At 35.0% G+C, this 17,558-nt stretch overlaps 1 protein-coding gene across 1 annotated transcript in view; it reads right to left on the reverse strand.

The window, feature by feature from the left end:
* Window positions 1–17,558, reverse strand: part of LOC123530896 (dynein heavy chain domain-containing protein 1-like) — a 161,276-nt gene that overhangs the window by 128,797 nt on the left and 14,921 nt on the right. Inside the window, exons 14-25 of the mRNA XM_053518035.1 lie at window positions 16,467–16,550; window positions 15,841–15,930; window positions 14,243–14,487; window positions 13,336–13,543; window positions 12,345–12,556; window positions 11,566–11,719; window positions 10,453–10,627; window positions 9,660–9,878; window positions 7,615–7,737; window positions 7,011–7,172; window positions 6,021–6,065; window positions 3,208–3,309 (exon numbers count right to left, since the gene is read on the reverse strand). Of these exons, the coding sequence (XP_053374010.1) occupies window positions 3,208–3,309; window positions 6,021–6,065; window positions 7,011–7,172; window positions 7,615–7,737; window positions 9,660–9,878; window positions 10,453–10,627; window positions 11,566–11,719; window positions 12,345–12,556; window positions 13,336–13,543; window positions 14,243–14,487; window positions 15,841–15,930; window positions 16,467–16,550 (1,819 nt within the window). The remainder of the gene's footprint in view (window positions 1–3,207; window positions 3,310–6,020; window positions 6,066–7,010; window positions 7,173–7,614; window positions 7,738–9,659; window positions 9,879–10,452; window positions 10,628–11,565; window positions 11,720–12,344; window positions 12,557–13,335; window positions 13,544–14,242; window positions 14,488–15,840; window positions 15,931–16,466; window positions 16,551–17,558) is intronic.

Consider the following 17,558-nt stretch of genomic DNA (forward strand, 5'->3'; position numbering starts at 1 on the left):
ATAATGTTTCGCTATCGCTTTTCTACTTCTAAATACGTAATCGTTCTATAAATAGATTGCGCTATACAGCATGAAATATGTCCAGATATTCAACTTACACGAAAACACAATTTCAACCTTATTTTGTAAATCTAATACATAATGACGTTAACATTATCTGTCTTCAGTAAATAATTTCGGCTTGGTTTGTCAAAGAAATTTTTACTTAAATATTAAAAATCCGACTTTAATAATTTATATAACAAACCAACACTGATTTATGAAATCCCGGTTCCGGGCTAAGGTCAAAAAACTACAGAATTTCGTTAACATGATATAGTGCTACATGGGCTATTCGGAGAGAATTCACTTACGGAACAGGAGAAAAATTAAGACAACCAAAAAATTTTCATTCATACATAACGTAACAAACGACTGGTAGTTTTTACAGATTTCAACCAAATCCCATGATAACCAGCTCTGAAGTTTTGCTCACTACACATACATACTCCAGTGATAAAATCATCAGTCAAGAGTGTTGTAATACAGTATGATGACTTCCAAAATTTTAAGAACCATTAATATGATCTGTGATATTGGATTCGGCTAAATATTGGCAGTATATCTTAACGCTACATATTTACAACTATGATGACCTAATCTTACATTAGTTAGCTTCTAACACCAAACAAAAACGTGACACTATATAACGGGAAACCAAGTGCAAAACAGTTCTATCTACTGTTATTTGCAATGTCACACCATTTTAAAATGTCATGTTAACTGACACCAGTGCCCTTAGAAATAAATACGAACAGCTCTAACTAAATACTATTAAGAATTAATGACAACCAATAAAATATCATAGGAAAGCTAGCCACATATACATGTATAAATTCAATCGATTTCTCTTTAGTTTTAAAAGTTTAGAATGGTGTAAGATTTTTTTTTTTTTTTTTTTTTTTTTTTTGAGGCCGCAACTTGAATTAACAAAGTTTCCGTGATATCTTATTTGACTCTGGTAACAATAGAATCTATAATAATATAATAGAATCCGGTTCTGTATGGAAAATAACAAAATATCTATTGTTTTTCAGCCTCTAAAATGACAGACATCACGATTCTGACCCCGTTTCTTCGAAAAATTCAAGTAACAATGTGTTTCGGGAAACGTAACAATCGTTTCAAATTTAATGTACGGAAAGTTGAGCTTCAACGAAACAGAATTTTCCTCACCAAATTAACAAACGTAGTAGTGCAACAATTAACAATCCTGAACACCAAACAAAGAACAAACTGCCCAACTAATACTGTTTAAAAACGTTTGAATCTTATTTTCATAATAGACCACGCGATTTTTTTTTGATTTTTTTTTTTTTTTTGTAAAACGTTTGCGAGCATTTAGCCTAAAATAACAGTGAACGAGTTACATAAAATTTATCAACAACATGCGTCACTCTATTTCAAAGATGCACTACAAAGTAACGGTACTCTTTGTAATCTGTGATAACAACTCTACATGATTTGCATGAAAAATACATGAGGCACACAAGAATTTAGTTCAAAATTGACAGTGACATATTAAGCGAAGACAATGTGCATTGCATGAATTAATGTAGCGATATATAGTACGTCGGTGTGTTTAGTTAAATTTCAATCATATTTTGTTTCCCAGCATAAGAAAATTATTCCTCTATACTTGACAAACTATGCTGAAAAGAGATTTAATAAATAAGTCTTCAGATAATGTTGCGAAAACACATTTATCAAAGGAAGGGCCTAAATTACCCACCTGACATGTACATTATACCTGTATCATACAACCTAGCAAGTTCAACATCTTTATTTATTTTGGATTAAGTATTGTGGATCTTAAATTTTCGATTCTATGGATGCACGTGTTCCCGTGCAGTGTATTTGAAGATCATTACCGAAACCAATCGAAAGAAAATGTAAGTACATCTAAGTCTAATATTGAACCAGTGAATTTGTTAGTGATATTTGTTTATGATATCGAAAGAGTTAAATGACCTAACCTGATCCAACGTTAACAGGTGCTGATGCCTGCGTTTGCATGCCGACAGATTCTCCTGGTCATGTAAAACTTATCGCAAAGTGAGGGTCGTAATTAATAGTGTTGAGAAAACCTACTTAAATATCTTACAGTTGCGTCCTTGTATAAATATTTTTCCTTACAATCTTTCTGGTTTCCATAACCCATCCGATCTTAATCCGTATACTATACCCTTGCAATACTAAACTATTCGACGGTCCCATAAAGGGGACATTAACGTAAAACACTCCAAAAAATTTGCTATTTAAATTGCGGGAAGTAAATGAGCACAACAGTGTCACTGTCTTATGAAATGTGACGTCACCGATGTTACTGTTTACTTTGCGAGCACCATACGAGTAATAAAACGGAAATGCCCTATGTGAATCACGTGTATTGAAAGTACCACTGCCTGTCGGAATCAAGAAACTATTACGACAGTTGACTGAACTAGCAACATTATTGTTTTGGTTCGAATCTGTAAAATTATGAGAAATAGGGTCGCCACACCCCGTATTAAGTTTACAGTTAATACAATACACAATTCATAATCGGTGCATAGATGTTAACGGGAAGAGATTAACTGTGTATAACTATTTACTGACGTAAGTACTGTCATTACCAAACTGCAGAATTAATTGCGACTCCTTCGAAATTTGTTCGAAATCAATAACAAACCTACCGGCATTTTGTCTGATGCCTGGAATTTCTGGCAAATCCGCCGTCTAGTTCGCCTTTAATTTCCTTCCCTTCATAATCATCTCGACAGGCTGGCTCGCCTCTACCTTTCAGGCGTGTTCTGCATCGACCACGTGGCATGGCTATTCAATTTAACATCGATCTGAAGCGCTAGCCAATACACCTTTAGTTCAACTGAGAAGATTGCACGTGCTCTCGATTTAATATAACGCTCGAGTGGTTCCCTGACGAATAGGCGTTTATCATTAATCTGTTATGTTTAGACAAGGAACTAGAAAACTGGATTACTTGACAACGACGATAGTTTATAGCTAACACACCTAGCAACGAGATAGCCATAAATTTCGGGAAAAATAAAAGTAATTATTTTTAGGCAAAATAATTTTTATTAATACAGATGGCCACTGATGTAGGTTCACTTGTACATACAAACATGCACAGAATCATCATGTATTTATAACTAACAATGTGCTCACCTGCTTCATATCTTTGAGTACAAATGAAGGGTTCTGATCTGGGTCAAGGAATTTACCATTTGTTGCTTGCTCTTCAAGCTCATATGCCTCTCTTTCTAGTTGCTGAAATAATCAAATAAACATTGTTTCGATTCTTTACAGGTAGCTGTAAAAAATTACCCTGAAATTAATTTGAGTTATAAAATACTGTATACAAATATAAATTAACTCACTGTATGCAAGAATCATATGAAAGTGAACTGAACATGGCATTCAAACCTACAGCAACAAGGGGCAAGTATTTCAAAATCAGAAAACTTAACCATTTGGCCAAGGTGACAAAGGCAGATAAAATGGTGTCACTGAATGTAACATGACATAGACATGTACTGTACATGTATATGACTGAAGTGTTCCTTTACTTTTATTTATTTTCTTGGTGATGGGACTGTCAAATAAATGATAGTAGATAACTGTTAAAGAATGATTAATATTTTCAGTACATAATTTTAAAGAAAATCATGTCATTTCAATTTACTCATTCCATAACTTAGTAACTGCAAATACACTCATTTGATATCCTCTATGTATTCATCTGCACATTTAGATATGGCTTTATTCAAGTTATCCTGGAAATTAAACAAATGTTAAAATATCAATATTCCTTTAAAAGTTAGCTACGTCTGCAATGCATTCCAACAAACATTAACAGGTAAAGTAAATGTAAACAAGAGCTACTGTTTGTAAAATACGTATGCTCCCCAAGATGGCTTGTGCCATTCTCAGTCCCATGATCACTATGACCTAGACCTTTGACCTACTAACCAAAAAAATTCCAAACAATAGGGGTCATCTTCTTCATAAGCCCAATCACACTATCATGTTTTAAGGTTCTGCATCAAGTGTTTCTCAAGTTAGTGAGTGGAAACCGTTTTCAATGTTCAGGCCCTTTTGACCTTGACCTTTGAATTATTGACCCATGAAACGATAGAGGTCATCTACTTTATCTGCTCAATCAAGCTTTCAAGTTTGAAGGTTCTAGGTCAAGTGGTTCTCAATTTATTGGGCAGACATTGTTTTTAAGGTTCAGGCCCCTGTGACCTTGACCTTTGACCTACTGACCCAAAACATGATAGGGGTCATCTGCTTTATAAGCCCAATCATGCTACTAAGTTTTAAAGTTCGTGGTCAAGTGGTTCTCAAGTTATAGGGTTCCAGCCCCTGTGACCTTGACCTTTGACTTTCTGGGGATCGTCTACTTCAAAATCCCAATCATGCTATTAAGTTTGAAGGTTTTTGGTAAAGTGATTCTGAAGCTTTTGGGTGGAAACCATTTGCAGGGTCTAGGCCCCTGTGACCTTGACCTTTGACCTATTGCCACCAAAAACAATAGGAGTCATCAACTTGATAAGCCCAATCGTGCTACCAACTTTGAAGGTTTTGGGTCAAGCAGTTCTCAAGTTATTGGGCAGAAACTGTTTTCAGGGTTCAGACCCCTGTGATCTTGATCTCTGATCCATTGATCCCAAAAATTAAATGGGTCATCTACATGATAAGCCCTATTATGCTCCTAATTTTGAAGGTTCTTGGTCAAGTGGTTCTCAAGTTATTGGGCGGAAACTGTTTTCAAGTTTCAGGCCCCTGTGACCTTGACCTTTGACCTACTGACCCCCAAAAATATAGGGTTCATATAATTATATAATATAAGCCAAATAACGCTACAAAGTTTAAAGGTTCTGGCTCAACTGGTTCTCAAGATATTGGGCGGTAACTGTTCACTCTAAAAAAAAACGATCAACGGATGCAACAAACAAGTACAAAACAATATACCCCAGCTTCCTCAAAGGGGGGGTGGGGGGGGGGGGGGGGGAACACATTCACTGTAACATGAACATGCTGGAACCAAGCCGAAACAATAAATCATACCTTCACATTATTACACATGTATACATATTCCATTATTGTAGGTATATGAATTATACAGTGCACAATACAGAATATAAACTTGCAGTATTATATATATACATTTATAATGATCTGTTAAATAGCAGTTTATCACAACAGTCAAGTAAAAAACAATCAATCATAAGTAAATTAATGCATTTTGACAAGCATGTGCTTTTCTTTGATGACTTACGAAGCTACATACCGATAATAAGGATAACTTCTTATGATGATGGAAAGTTTATTTAACAACACAAATTATATATGTCATATGGCAACTTTTTCAGCTTTCAATGGTGGAGGAATATCTCAGGTACCCCTCCTTGCATTATTTCATCTTGGGCGGGCACCTGGGTAAAACCATTGACCTTCCAAATTCTGGCTGTATGGCTTCCCCACATGAAGAATTCAATGCCCCTAGCATGGCTCAAACCCACATAGATGAGGGGCTAATGATTCTAAGTCAGTAACCTTAACCACCAGGCCATGGAGGCGCCCCCCCCACCTCCCCCTGCCCCCACAAGTCAACAGTAATGTCTGCTTCTGTTGGGACCTAACTGGTCCCTTAATAGACTTTTGAATGATTTATCACTGTTGTGGAACAAAAGGGATTAATCTATGTACATATTTTAATAAAGCTTTTCTATTAACATACATCTGCAGGTAGGCTGCACTTAAGCTTTTTTTCTTACCATATATGAATATTTATGTTTTGAAGGTTTATTTACTAGTTTAGGCCGCTGAAAATCAATTTAAACAGAAGTGGTACACATTACAACAGACAGGATATTGTTACACAAACACAAAATATACACACAGTAAAACACATGTTATGATTTGGATCAACATGTTATGTAAGGTACACGCTGTTATGTAAATTACAAATTTACCAAATATAGACTCTCCTCTGGTTCTTCCCCAGGTTTAGATGGTGGCTTTACAAAATTTAAAGTAATATTTTACAATTTATATATGAGCCGAGCCATGAGAAAATCAACATAGTGGGTTTGCGACCAGCATGGAGCCTGCGCATCTGCGCAGTCTGGTCAGGATCCATGCTGTTTGCTTTCAATGCCTATAGCAATTAGAGAAACCATGCTGGTTGCAAACCCACTATGTTGGTTTTCTCATGGCGCGGCTCATTTATATATTACATTTGCAGACTTTTAAATTTACTTCATTTATGTTCAGTATAATCAGTAACATTTTCAAGTTATGTAAATTACAACGTTACCACATAGATATTCTGTTTCCGCAGATCTTCGTTCATTGAAAGTTGCTTTTGAAACTAAGATACATTAAAATTATCAGATATGGATGGATACATGATAAATGATACAATTTCAAACTAGCTTTTTACTGTATAAAACCTCTAAAATTAAAGATTTTAGATTAAAACTTCACAGTTTCAATTTCTATTTCAAAGAATAAAGGAATGCTTTACTGTCTTAAACCATTGAATTTTTGGTTATATAAGTTACATAAGTTAAATATATACCATTTGTATGAATATTTCAATATCAGCTAGAGTACAAAATTTGAAATTAACTAGGCAAATATCACTACTTACGTAACTAAAAATTTCATGTTATCTTGTTTTGGATATAACTGTATTAAAACACTGGTTTTACTTACAACAAACAGTTTCTTATTTCTAGCAATTTCATACTCAAGACGAAGTTGCAACAGAACTTTCATTAACTCACATTTAATACCTTAGGGTTTTGTTTTTTCATGTCAGCTGGTACACAAATGCTCCTGTATATGAAAAGATTGTAATTTTTATACAGCAATTACCAAAACAAAATCTGGAAAGTAAAACCATTATTGTAACAAATGTTCAACAGATCAGTAGAAGAAATGATCCCATAATATATTACCTGGTATGTGTCTTCAAGAAGCTGTGTCATGAGTGGTGTCTGAGTGTTAACAAATTCTGATGCATCCTGCATCTGTAGTAGAAAGGCTTCCCAGGCGGCCCATACATTCTCCTCGTATTTCTCCTCATCACTGGTCAGCTGGCGGTAACTCATCCTGATCACCTATAGTTTATAAAAAGTCCAGTATACATTATTGACAAATAGTCACTTATTACTGAGTTTGTCTTATGCCTGAGAATATACATTACTGGGAAAAACACCCTTATTTCTGAGTTTGTCTTATGCCTAAGAATATACATTAATGGAAAATGCATCCTTATTTCTGAGTTTTTCTTATTCCTGAGTATATATATTACTTGGAAATATACACTTATTTCTGAGTTTGTCTTATGCCTGAGAATATACATTACTGGGAAATATACACTTATTTCTGAGTTTGTCTTATGGATGAGAATATACATTAATGGCAAATGTTATGCGAAATAGATCTGAATTTACCTCATTATTTGAATACTACACACGAAAGCCACTGTGAACTGAAATTAACTCTACATCCTGGCTGCAAGTTTACAGAATTGAAATAAACTTATCAATAAATTGTTACCTCATACAAAGACTTGATATATTCCACTTTTTGTTGGTAAGATGCTGTATTCTTCTTGTACTGGTTGTAGTTTTTGGCGTATGTTGCAAACTGGTCCACAGATGCATTCTTGTCCTTCATATTCTGTTAAATATAGAAACATCACAGGTTTTAATACATGGTAATGATAAAATATTATTAAAGAGCTGATGTTAAGACAATAAAGAATTGCAGTACTTAAAACAAAATAAATTATCATGATAAAATCTTAATAATTATAATGTGAACTGGAAATTCTCATTCAACATAAAGAAAGGCAAAGAGTGTCACACAGAGGGAAACAGGGGCACTTCAAGATTATAAAATACTTGGATACCAGGACAAATAAAAGAAATTGTGAAATCGTTATTATTTCTGGGGGACTAATTTTCATGGATTTCGTGGTAGAGTTCAATCCAGAAAATTTAATCCGAATGAACAAGTAAAATTCCTGTTAAACATACATTCAAAAGTTAGAATCCACAAATTCATTATCAATGAGAAGTACCAATTTTTGTCAAAACCATCAAATTTTGTGCCCATGAAATTAAATGATTACAAAGTAAGATAAACGAAGAAGTGGATCAGTATAGAGCTAAGTGTGCATAGCTTTTGATTTATTTATTTATTTTGTTGGATTTAATGTCGCACCCACACATGATAGGTCATATGGCGACTTTCCAGCTTTAATGGTGGAGGAAGACCCCAGGTGCCCCTCCGTGCATTATTTCATCACGAGCGGGCACCTGGGTAGAACCACCGACCTTCCGTAAGCCAGCTGGATGGCTTCCTCACATGAAGAATCCAATGCCCCGAGAGAGGCTCGAACCCACATCGATGAGGGGCAAGTGATCTGAAGTCAGCAACCTTAACCACTTGGCCACGGATCGCTTTTGAGGTATACGGGTTTCCTATCTTTTCATGTCTTAATGTTTATAATCTCTGTATGTACAAAATAAGTCAAATCTAGCAATTCCATTATTAATAATCACTAAAAGTCAACCCTGCTCTTTAAAGGAACAGCTTTGGCAAAGAAACTATGAAACAAGAGCTCCGCCAAGCGGGGCAATATACGCCCGAAGGGTTACATCATAGGATGGGAGCAAAATTTAAAGAATTTGAATTTAAAGAACTTGACTGTTGTAGCTCAAAGGACTGGAACAACAAAAGGAAAACTTCAAAAAACAAATCTAAGTCCACAAAAAAATCCTTATCAGGTACAGGTATGTAAGAATACACCTAAAAATTGGAGGTACCATCCATGTTGTACCAAAGATGGTCTCGGTTTTTCCCTACGGCCAATAATAAAAAAGTTTCAAAATAACCTATTTATAGTAACATAAAAGGGAAGTAATTCAAAAAAAATTATTGTAAGTGAACAAAAAAGAGATCTGCCAAATAAAAACAAGAGCACTGCAATGCAGAGCAATATACACAAAGCAAAGTCATATATGACCTTTGATCCTTAAGTGTGACCTTGACCTTGAAGCGAGTCATCCAGAACATGGACTCTGCACGTCGTCTCAGTGTGGTGAACATTTTTGCAAAGTTTCTTTGAAATCCTTCCAGCAGTTCAAGAGTTACAGAGCGGACAGGAAACAAACTGATATGACTTTTGACCCCTAAGTGTGACCTTGACCTTGAAGCTAGTCATCCAGAACATGCGCTCTGCATGTCGTCTTGGTGTGGTGAACATTTGTGTCAAGTTTCTTTGAAATCCTTCAAGGGGTTTAAGAGTTACAGAGCAGACACGAATCAAAATGATATGACCTTTGACTCCTAAGTTTGACCTTGACCTTGAAGCGAGACATCCAAAACATGTGCTCTACACGTCGTCAAGGTGTGGTGAACATTTGTGTCAAATTTTCCTTGAAATCCTTCATGGGGTTCAAGAGTTACAGAGCAGACACGAAATTGCTAATGGACAGACAGTCGGACGGACGGACACCAGCGTCATAACATAATACGTCCCTTCGGGCGTATAAAAAGAGGCTAAACGAAGAAAGATAAATATGTTTAACACATACCTGGATGACTATCTTCATATCATTACAGAAGTGGTTTGCTAGCGACTTTGCCTCTTCTGCTACAAAATCGACCAATTCTGAGTAGATCTCATTCAATCTAGGCAGCAGAATGTCGTGTATGTGAGAACAATCCACGTAGAACAGGCCATTGGTTGTGTGTGTGTAGTGGTCAAAGTTCCGCACCTTGTCTGACCATAGTTTCAGTTCTGTCAGTTTTTGCTGTGATGAAAATTAATTGTAAATTTAAATATTTATAGTTTAATATGTAAAATCTCAAACAGACTGAATCTTTTATAATGCAGTTCTACTGTACTCTTTATCACTATGTCTTAATTTTCTTGTGGCGTAAATATTTCTGATCAGTTGTTTGAATCTGAAAGCCACAGTAAGCTATGAATAACAATAGAAAAAAAATAAAACAGTTTCAATTTGAAATATAACATATTCTAACATAACAATTTTTTTCCCTACTAGACAAAGAAGACAATGAGATGTTATAATGCAATAAAATAAATGTCTGTATGTCAATATGATAGTAAATTGGCTCATCCATGAATTGTCCTTGCCTTGCCCATCTTTCAATTTGGACAGTACCATCAACTGTTAAAAGGGGTGTTAACCAAAAAGATACTGACTGAATAGCGAACAGTGCAGATCTTGATCAGTCTGCATGGATGTGCAGGCTGATCATGATCTACATTGGTCGCAAAGGCAGAATCGATCGTGTCCAGCATGCTAAGGGTTAACAACACTTTTGTTAAATACATATACAGAAGATTTAATTGCACTCTACCTCAATAGTAAAAGCCTGCTCCCCTTTAAATTCTCTGACTGATTTTTCAGTCCATTTCTTACAGAACTGATGTATCTCATTCAGCCATTTGTTGAATTCACAATAAGAGTCAATTTCTTCCAGTGCTTCATGCAGCAGGTCAGAGGTCATTTTAAGCATCTCTTGAAACTGATCACTGAAACAAGAAAACAAAACAGTCACCTTTTAAAGAGTGGTATTTCACGTTAACAAACAACAATTTTTCTTAACTTCCACAAACATGAAAAACGTCGCCATTAAGAACATTGATAAATACTTAATCAAGTTTCAGAACTAAACAAACATAAATGGTCTAATGTAGAATAGGTAAATTTTCATGATACTTCATTTAGCCTCTTCATGGTTAGCAGCCTCATTCACAGAGTTCTGTGAAACGCAAGTCTGATGTATATATATGTACAAATATTCTAAATTTGTACGTGGCATTATTCACAACTATTTGTGAAAATAAAACCATAACTAACATGGCCTAATCTACAGTACCCTACCCCAATCTTGAGAATAGTGTTTTAGAATGCATACTATTACATACGTCAAGTACAGATATGTATTTACATTATTAGGAACTTAAAAGTTTGTCCATTTAGGTTTGTTTAGTTCTGAAACTTGATTAACTATTTACCAATGTTCTTAATGGCGACGTTTTTCATGTTTGTGAAAGTTAAGATATGTATTTACATTATTAGGAACTTAAAAGTTTGTTTTGTCAAAAACAAAGCATGGCAAGCTATATAGAAATATGGCCAAATATCGAAACTTCCAGATAATTTATCATTTCTTTTTTTTTTAGAAAAGCTTGCAGCCTTTTTGTAAAAATTCTGCACAAAAAAATCTTGACCAGTCAATGGTAATTGTTTGACCTTACCAAGATTTAAAACCACAACCTTGGCTGAAGTACAGTACTTGTCTGACCCCAGCTGGGTTCCAACCCAATATCCTTAGTTGGTCTATGGTAGTTGTCTGAGTTTACTAAGGTTTAAACCTTCAATTCTACCAGTATGCTGCTAACATTACGCACACTTCATCAACACTGTCAAAAATATTTTTTTCTCAAACCAACTTCATTCTACTTACTCTTTATCCAGTTTTTCCTCGAGACTTGCTCTAGACAAGGGTTTGTACTGTCCCATGAATCCCTCTCCCTCAACAACCAGTTGATGTTCATCATCCTTGATCACAAGGTCAGGAGTTGCTATACCTATCTCATCCTCATCTTTCGTTTTGGTGTCTGAAAATCATGTAGTATTCATATATTGCTCTATTTCTACTTTAGTCACATTTTCAGAAAGAACATATTTTCTGAAGAGAACTTGCAGACCCAAGGCTAAATTTTAGACTAGTCTTACATTGCCACATATTTGATAGAACTGATATAGCTGAAAATGATGTGACTACATTAAATTTTACAGGTATGAAATTTTGTGGCTTAAGCCAAAATGGCTGTATCGTTGGAGCAATTCAAATCAAAAAAGATAAACTGAATATGAATTTTTCTTTGTTTGTAGGTATCTCATTTCCTTAACTGACATTATCACTAAATATGTCAAAATGTATCCCCCACAAGTATTAATGATTTGACTGTTTGTACTTTAATGACACAAAATATGTAGCATTTTAAATTTTAAGCATAATTTTTATTGAAAACTCAGAAGACCCACATGCTCTAAACATTTCATAAATAGAGCTTTCTTGGCTTGACTACTGGGATCCTAGTCTCAAAGTAATAAAATTGAGTTTGCAGACCAGTCTTAGAACAGAGCTTTGTCATTGGTCAGTTTCAAGGATGAGCTCAAAATCAACCAATCAATGCTTGGTTTCAGACTGATCTCCAATTTCAGCCACTGAAATCTCACCTTCAGTAGGAAGATCTGGAAGTTTCATATCACTGTCATCTCCTATTGTAGATCTAGTTTTTGACATTGGAATGGTCCTTTCAGTGTGAGCCCCGGACACCACAGTCATTGTGTCCCCTGCTTGTGACCTTGACATTGATAACTGACCCCTACTTTCCTGTTTCACAGAGCTAGTGGCTGCTGTACTCTTTCTTCTCTCTGACATTGCTGGTCTGTAGAGACATTGGAGTAAATGTCATGAAAATCAATTTTTGCTTCTCAGAATTTAGTTATTTCATCTTTTTCTGTAGTTTTATTGGATTATAACATTGGATTATATTTGAAAATTTCATTTTTTCAAAAAGTGGAATTTTCTATTTATAATTTTCACTGGTATAAAACTACATACATACATACATGTACAAAACTACCTAAAATCTCAAACATTCATTAAACTTCTTTCAAACATAAACATTATGATGTCATGATCTTGCATGTGTCATTGCTCAATGTTCTTGACTTTTTGCACAGATAAAATGCATATAATTTGGATGATCCATTTTTTTAGTAAATCAATGGCCACAACCATGGTCTTACCTAAACAAAACTCCAGGTGCACAGCTTAACATTCTTTTGAGATACATAACACACAAACTTTTAGGTCCTTTATGCTAAGTAAAAGGCCATAACTCAGGTCTTGCTGAGTAAAACAAAACCGCAGGGGCACAACTTCACATGCTAAATGATTTTCCCATAATGTTTGATGACTCTAAGTCAGATACTTTTTGAGACATATGCAACACAAATGGCAGATAGACAGATGGACAAAGACATTTCTGACAGAAATAAAGTCAAGAAATTTGCTTCAATAGATTCTGAAAACAGACTTCAGAAAACATTTCCAAGTTGTCAATTTTTAAAATCCTAGATCTGAAACATTACAATCTGCAGACTGAGTTTGTATTTCAATAATCAAACTCCTTGAAGAAATTTATTTGTACTTAATATCTACCTGCAGTCTGATGTGGATTTAGCGGGCTCAGATTTTTGGATGGATGACTCTGTCTCATCACCAACAGTGTGAGAATCTGTTTGTGGTGGCTCAGTAATAGAACCATCCATAGGCACCGCATTGGTGCATAGCACTGTTGGTATACCCTTCAGTGTGTTTGTCAGAACTTTGATCAACTTCTCTTTTGTTGGGGAAATTCCTAGCACATCTGAAGTGTAACAGGATGACTTTCATTATTCAACAGTACATAGGTTAAAGAAGAAAAGGTTGGTTCAAACCACTGAAAAGTCTATAACATGAAATAAACAGAACAGCTATATCTTTAACTCGTGAACACTAAGATTTTACATTGTAACTCATTTCTGCTCAAGTCATGAAAATATTGCATTTGATGTTCACTTTGTTAAAGATCAAAATTGAAATCCACAAATTTAAATCCCAATGAAATAGCCACCTTGGCCAAAACCACAACCTAGTAGATTTCACAGTTTTTACTGTAATAAATAACAAGAGAACTGCCTATGAATACTAAATGGTATCTGTAAAAACTTGAAATGGTAATATGCAAGGAAAAAATAATGTGTCCTGACCTTTTTACTCAACTTCTGATGGTAATTAAAAGATGTATAAAGTTCAATGCTTTACCTCTTTCATTAATAAAAAAAAGTGAACCAAAACAAAATAAAAAAACCCCAAGAAATTCAATTTCTCTAAGTCAAAAAGGGCCATCCTTTTGATAAAATGCAAGAGAGAACTATGGTTCTTGACCTATTTAATCATCTACTGCACTCAAAGCATTCAAGAAAATTAGACCTAAACAAAAATCTTCAACAATTCCAACACAGACGATCTACAGATGACAATACCTAGTAGACTTTCTTTCTTAATCAAACAAGCTAAAAATTACCTTGTTTAGTGAAGGTCAAGTTTACTTTCAGAAAGCCTTCCCGTAGTGGTGACTGCCCTGTCTTTAACACAGTACTCACAAACATGGTGACCTGATTCTTTGTCAAGTAAAACATATGCTCAACAATCATCTGGTCTACCAATTTGACAAAGTTTCCAAGTCGTCCAGTCTCGCTTCTTGCCAGGCGCAAATTTTCCTCTCTCTGTTCTTTCTTGTATTTTTGCATGTGCAGTGAATCCTTGGAACTGGATTAAGATAAAATAGTTCTCCTCATAAACATATCACAAGGGTTAATTTTTATTCAACAATGTGTAACCCCACCCTAAAAACTTCTTTCCTAAAGTTTACTCCCTCCCCTTTCCCCCTATCCCCCTCAACCACACCCAAACACAAACACAGTGACCCTCAATTAATCTGCTTTTCATACAAAGTAGAGTCAAAGCTGGAAGTTCAGCACACATATTTCCTATTTGTAAAGTGAAAATTTAAAATTGAACACATGTAACATTGAAAAATCTTAAAGCAACTAACCCACACAGGGATTATTTTGTTCCTTCGTAAGGTGACTGGAAAATGGGAGTCAATCCCCAGCTGAACCAAATGTATGTCAACAAGACACTGGTGACCCCACAAACTGCCACTGTACAGTTATATGTTGCTAAATGTTTCAAGTCTCAGTAAACTTTCATATTACCTTTGGATCAGGATGTGAGTCAGGGGGGGCTTCAAAACCATTGTAATCATTCATAAATATGAAATGAAAACATTTTTTCATTTTATGAAAAGAGTTTTCCAGGAAAAAAGGAACACGATTCCTTTACCTATGCACTTTGAATTTTATATTAACACTTACCCTGCTAAATTTCTATAATGAACTTGTCCATCTTTCAATTTGGACAGTACGATTAACTGTTAATAGGGTTCTTACTAAAAAGATACTGACTGAATGGCGACCAGTGTAGACCATGATCAGCCTGCACAGATATACAGGCAGTTCTTGGTCTGCACTGGTCGCAAAGGCAGAATCACTTGCCACAAGCAGGCTAAGGGTTAAATATTTTAACAAATCACCATGTGTTAATTAGTCGCTTTAAACGAAAGTAGAAACAAAATGTGTCAAAATTATTTCCAATTTGGTCACTTTTTCATCTAGTGACAACAGCAAAAGGTAAGCAAGTTGTTGCCAATACAGGACAACCATTTTGGACAGAACACCTAAACGAAGAATAAAATATGCTTGCTATGCAAGACTGATGCTTTCATGAGATTATTTTACCAAGAATTTTGTTTACATGACAGGAAACTATATGCCTATATAGGAAGGTGTTTGCTCTCTGCAGGTGTCATAAACAGAGGTTATTCTGTACTGGAGTACATTAACCCTAATATGATGCTGGACACGATTGATTCTGACTTTGCGACCAGTGTAGATCATGATCAGCCTGCACATCCATGCAGTCTGATCATGATCTGCACTGTTCGCTATTCAGTCAGTATGTTTTAGGTTAGTACCCCTTTAAACAGTTAATGGTACAGTCGAAACTGAAAGATGGACAGGTCCAATGTAGAAATGTAGATAGGATAAGCTAGAGACTTACAAGTATGTTTTCTTTTTCACTTGTTCCTCACAGTATCTCAGCTTGTTGAAAGATTCTTCAGCAGTTTTGTCAACCACCATTTTACAGTACCTTAAAAAGTCACAAGAAATATATTTGGCATAGAATAATCGTAGTAATTTAAGTAACACTCAAAGAAATAAATAATGTTGTACATTCATTTCACCATGTACTTTCAAACTTGTATTAACTCTTAATTCACAGTTTAAAACTCACTGCAAACAGTTAAAGGTAATGCACCAATCATGACAATCAGAAATTTCTGTATTATTTCATATTCTTGTCAACTATTTTGATGTTCTTTGACTGTGAAGTTTCATCAAAATTGGCTAGGTGGTTTAGGAGGAGATGCTGTTTAAAGGAAAACATTGATGAATGACTGATAATGGATGCCGTATGACAGACAATCATTGTCCACAATAGCTCACCCTCAACTGTAAATTTAGCTCATACAAACAATGGTGTACAAAACTAGTGGATATGGGTTCTCCCCACTTTTGTCTATCACAGACAGAAGAAAAGGCAACACACATCTACATCTCATGGACCTTGCCAAATATGACAAGCAAGCATTTTGGATTTATGTTACATAAAAACAACAATCTTACGTAAAGAATTTTTCCAGTATTTTTTCGGCTTGAATATTCTTGTAGTTGATATTGTTTTCAAAGTCTGTCAACAGATACATTTTGCTGAAAATAAAAAAAGTTGTTCAAAAATAAAACAAGACGTTCAAAACTAAAACAAGTTATTCAAAAATAAAACTAGGTATTCAAAAATAAAACAATAAAAATTATTTTGCATAAAAATAATTCCGTTTATTTTTGGAGAAATATACTGAGATATTCGGTCAAGCGGTCAGCTTATTCACGCACGGCTGGTCGCAAAATTTAGATTTGTTTCCCGGTTTATTCAATGTTACTTTATACAAACATGAAAAGGAACCAGGCGGGCAATCAAGTAAATCCGATTTACGTGCAACCTTTTCAGTTGAAAAACTACATTCGACGAGTACGCTAGCTAGAATCTACTAGAAATTACACGTTGACAATTATTTTTGTTCCCACCCGCCACTCCCAAACTTAACTGTAGTGCATTTAACGAAACGAAAACCTAAATTCATTAATTTCTGTTTAAGGTACATGTTATTTTTCTTCTTTTTGAACAAAATAATGTTTTGGCTTAGCTTTATATTTCAGGGACAGCCTTTCCATAACTGATTTCACATTCCAAGTTACGCAACCTTACAATCCCAGCAACAACTGGATCACTGCAATTGGCATCAATATATGGCGTCGCCTAGACTGTGTTTATGTGTATGGGACATTTCGTGCTGCATAACGATTATTCGGGAGAACTGAAGCATTATAGTGACTTTATAATTTTTCAAGGGTTTTATGTATATTTAAAGGAGGATTTTGTTATTCTTGGAATGGACAGCGTTGATGTTATATATACAGGGACGTCAAGGATTATTACTTTGTTAAACGTGTATCATACTTGTTACTATTTACTTTGTGTCATACTTTTTCTTTGTGTCTAAACTGATTTTGGTATAGCTGATTCTATTCGAAACAAAAAAAAAAAAAAAAAAAAAAAAGTCACTCACTTTATTACTAGGGCCGAAAATTCTGTCGACTCGGGAGGTGATCGGACGTACTTTATAAGACGTAAATTTCTTAATGGTAAATATTTACATA

This window comes from Mercenaria mercenaria, chromosome 11 (assembly GCF_021730395.1).
Source record: "Mercenaria mercenaria strain notata chromosome 11, MADL_Memer_1, whole genome shotgun sequence".
NCBI classification, from domain to species: Eukaryota; Metazoa; Mollusca; class Bivalvia; order Venerida; family Veneridae; genus Mercenaria; species Mercenaria mercenaria.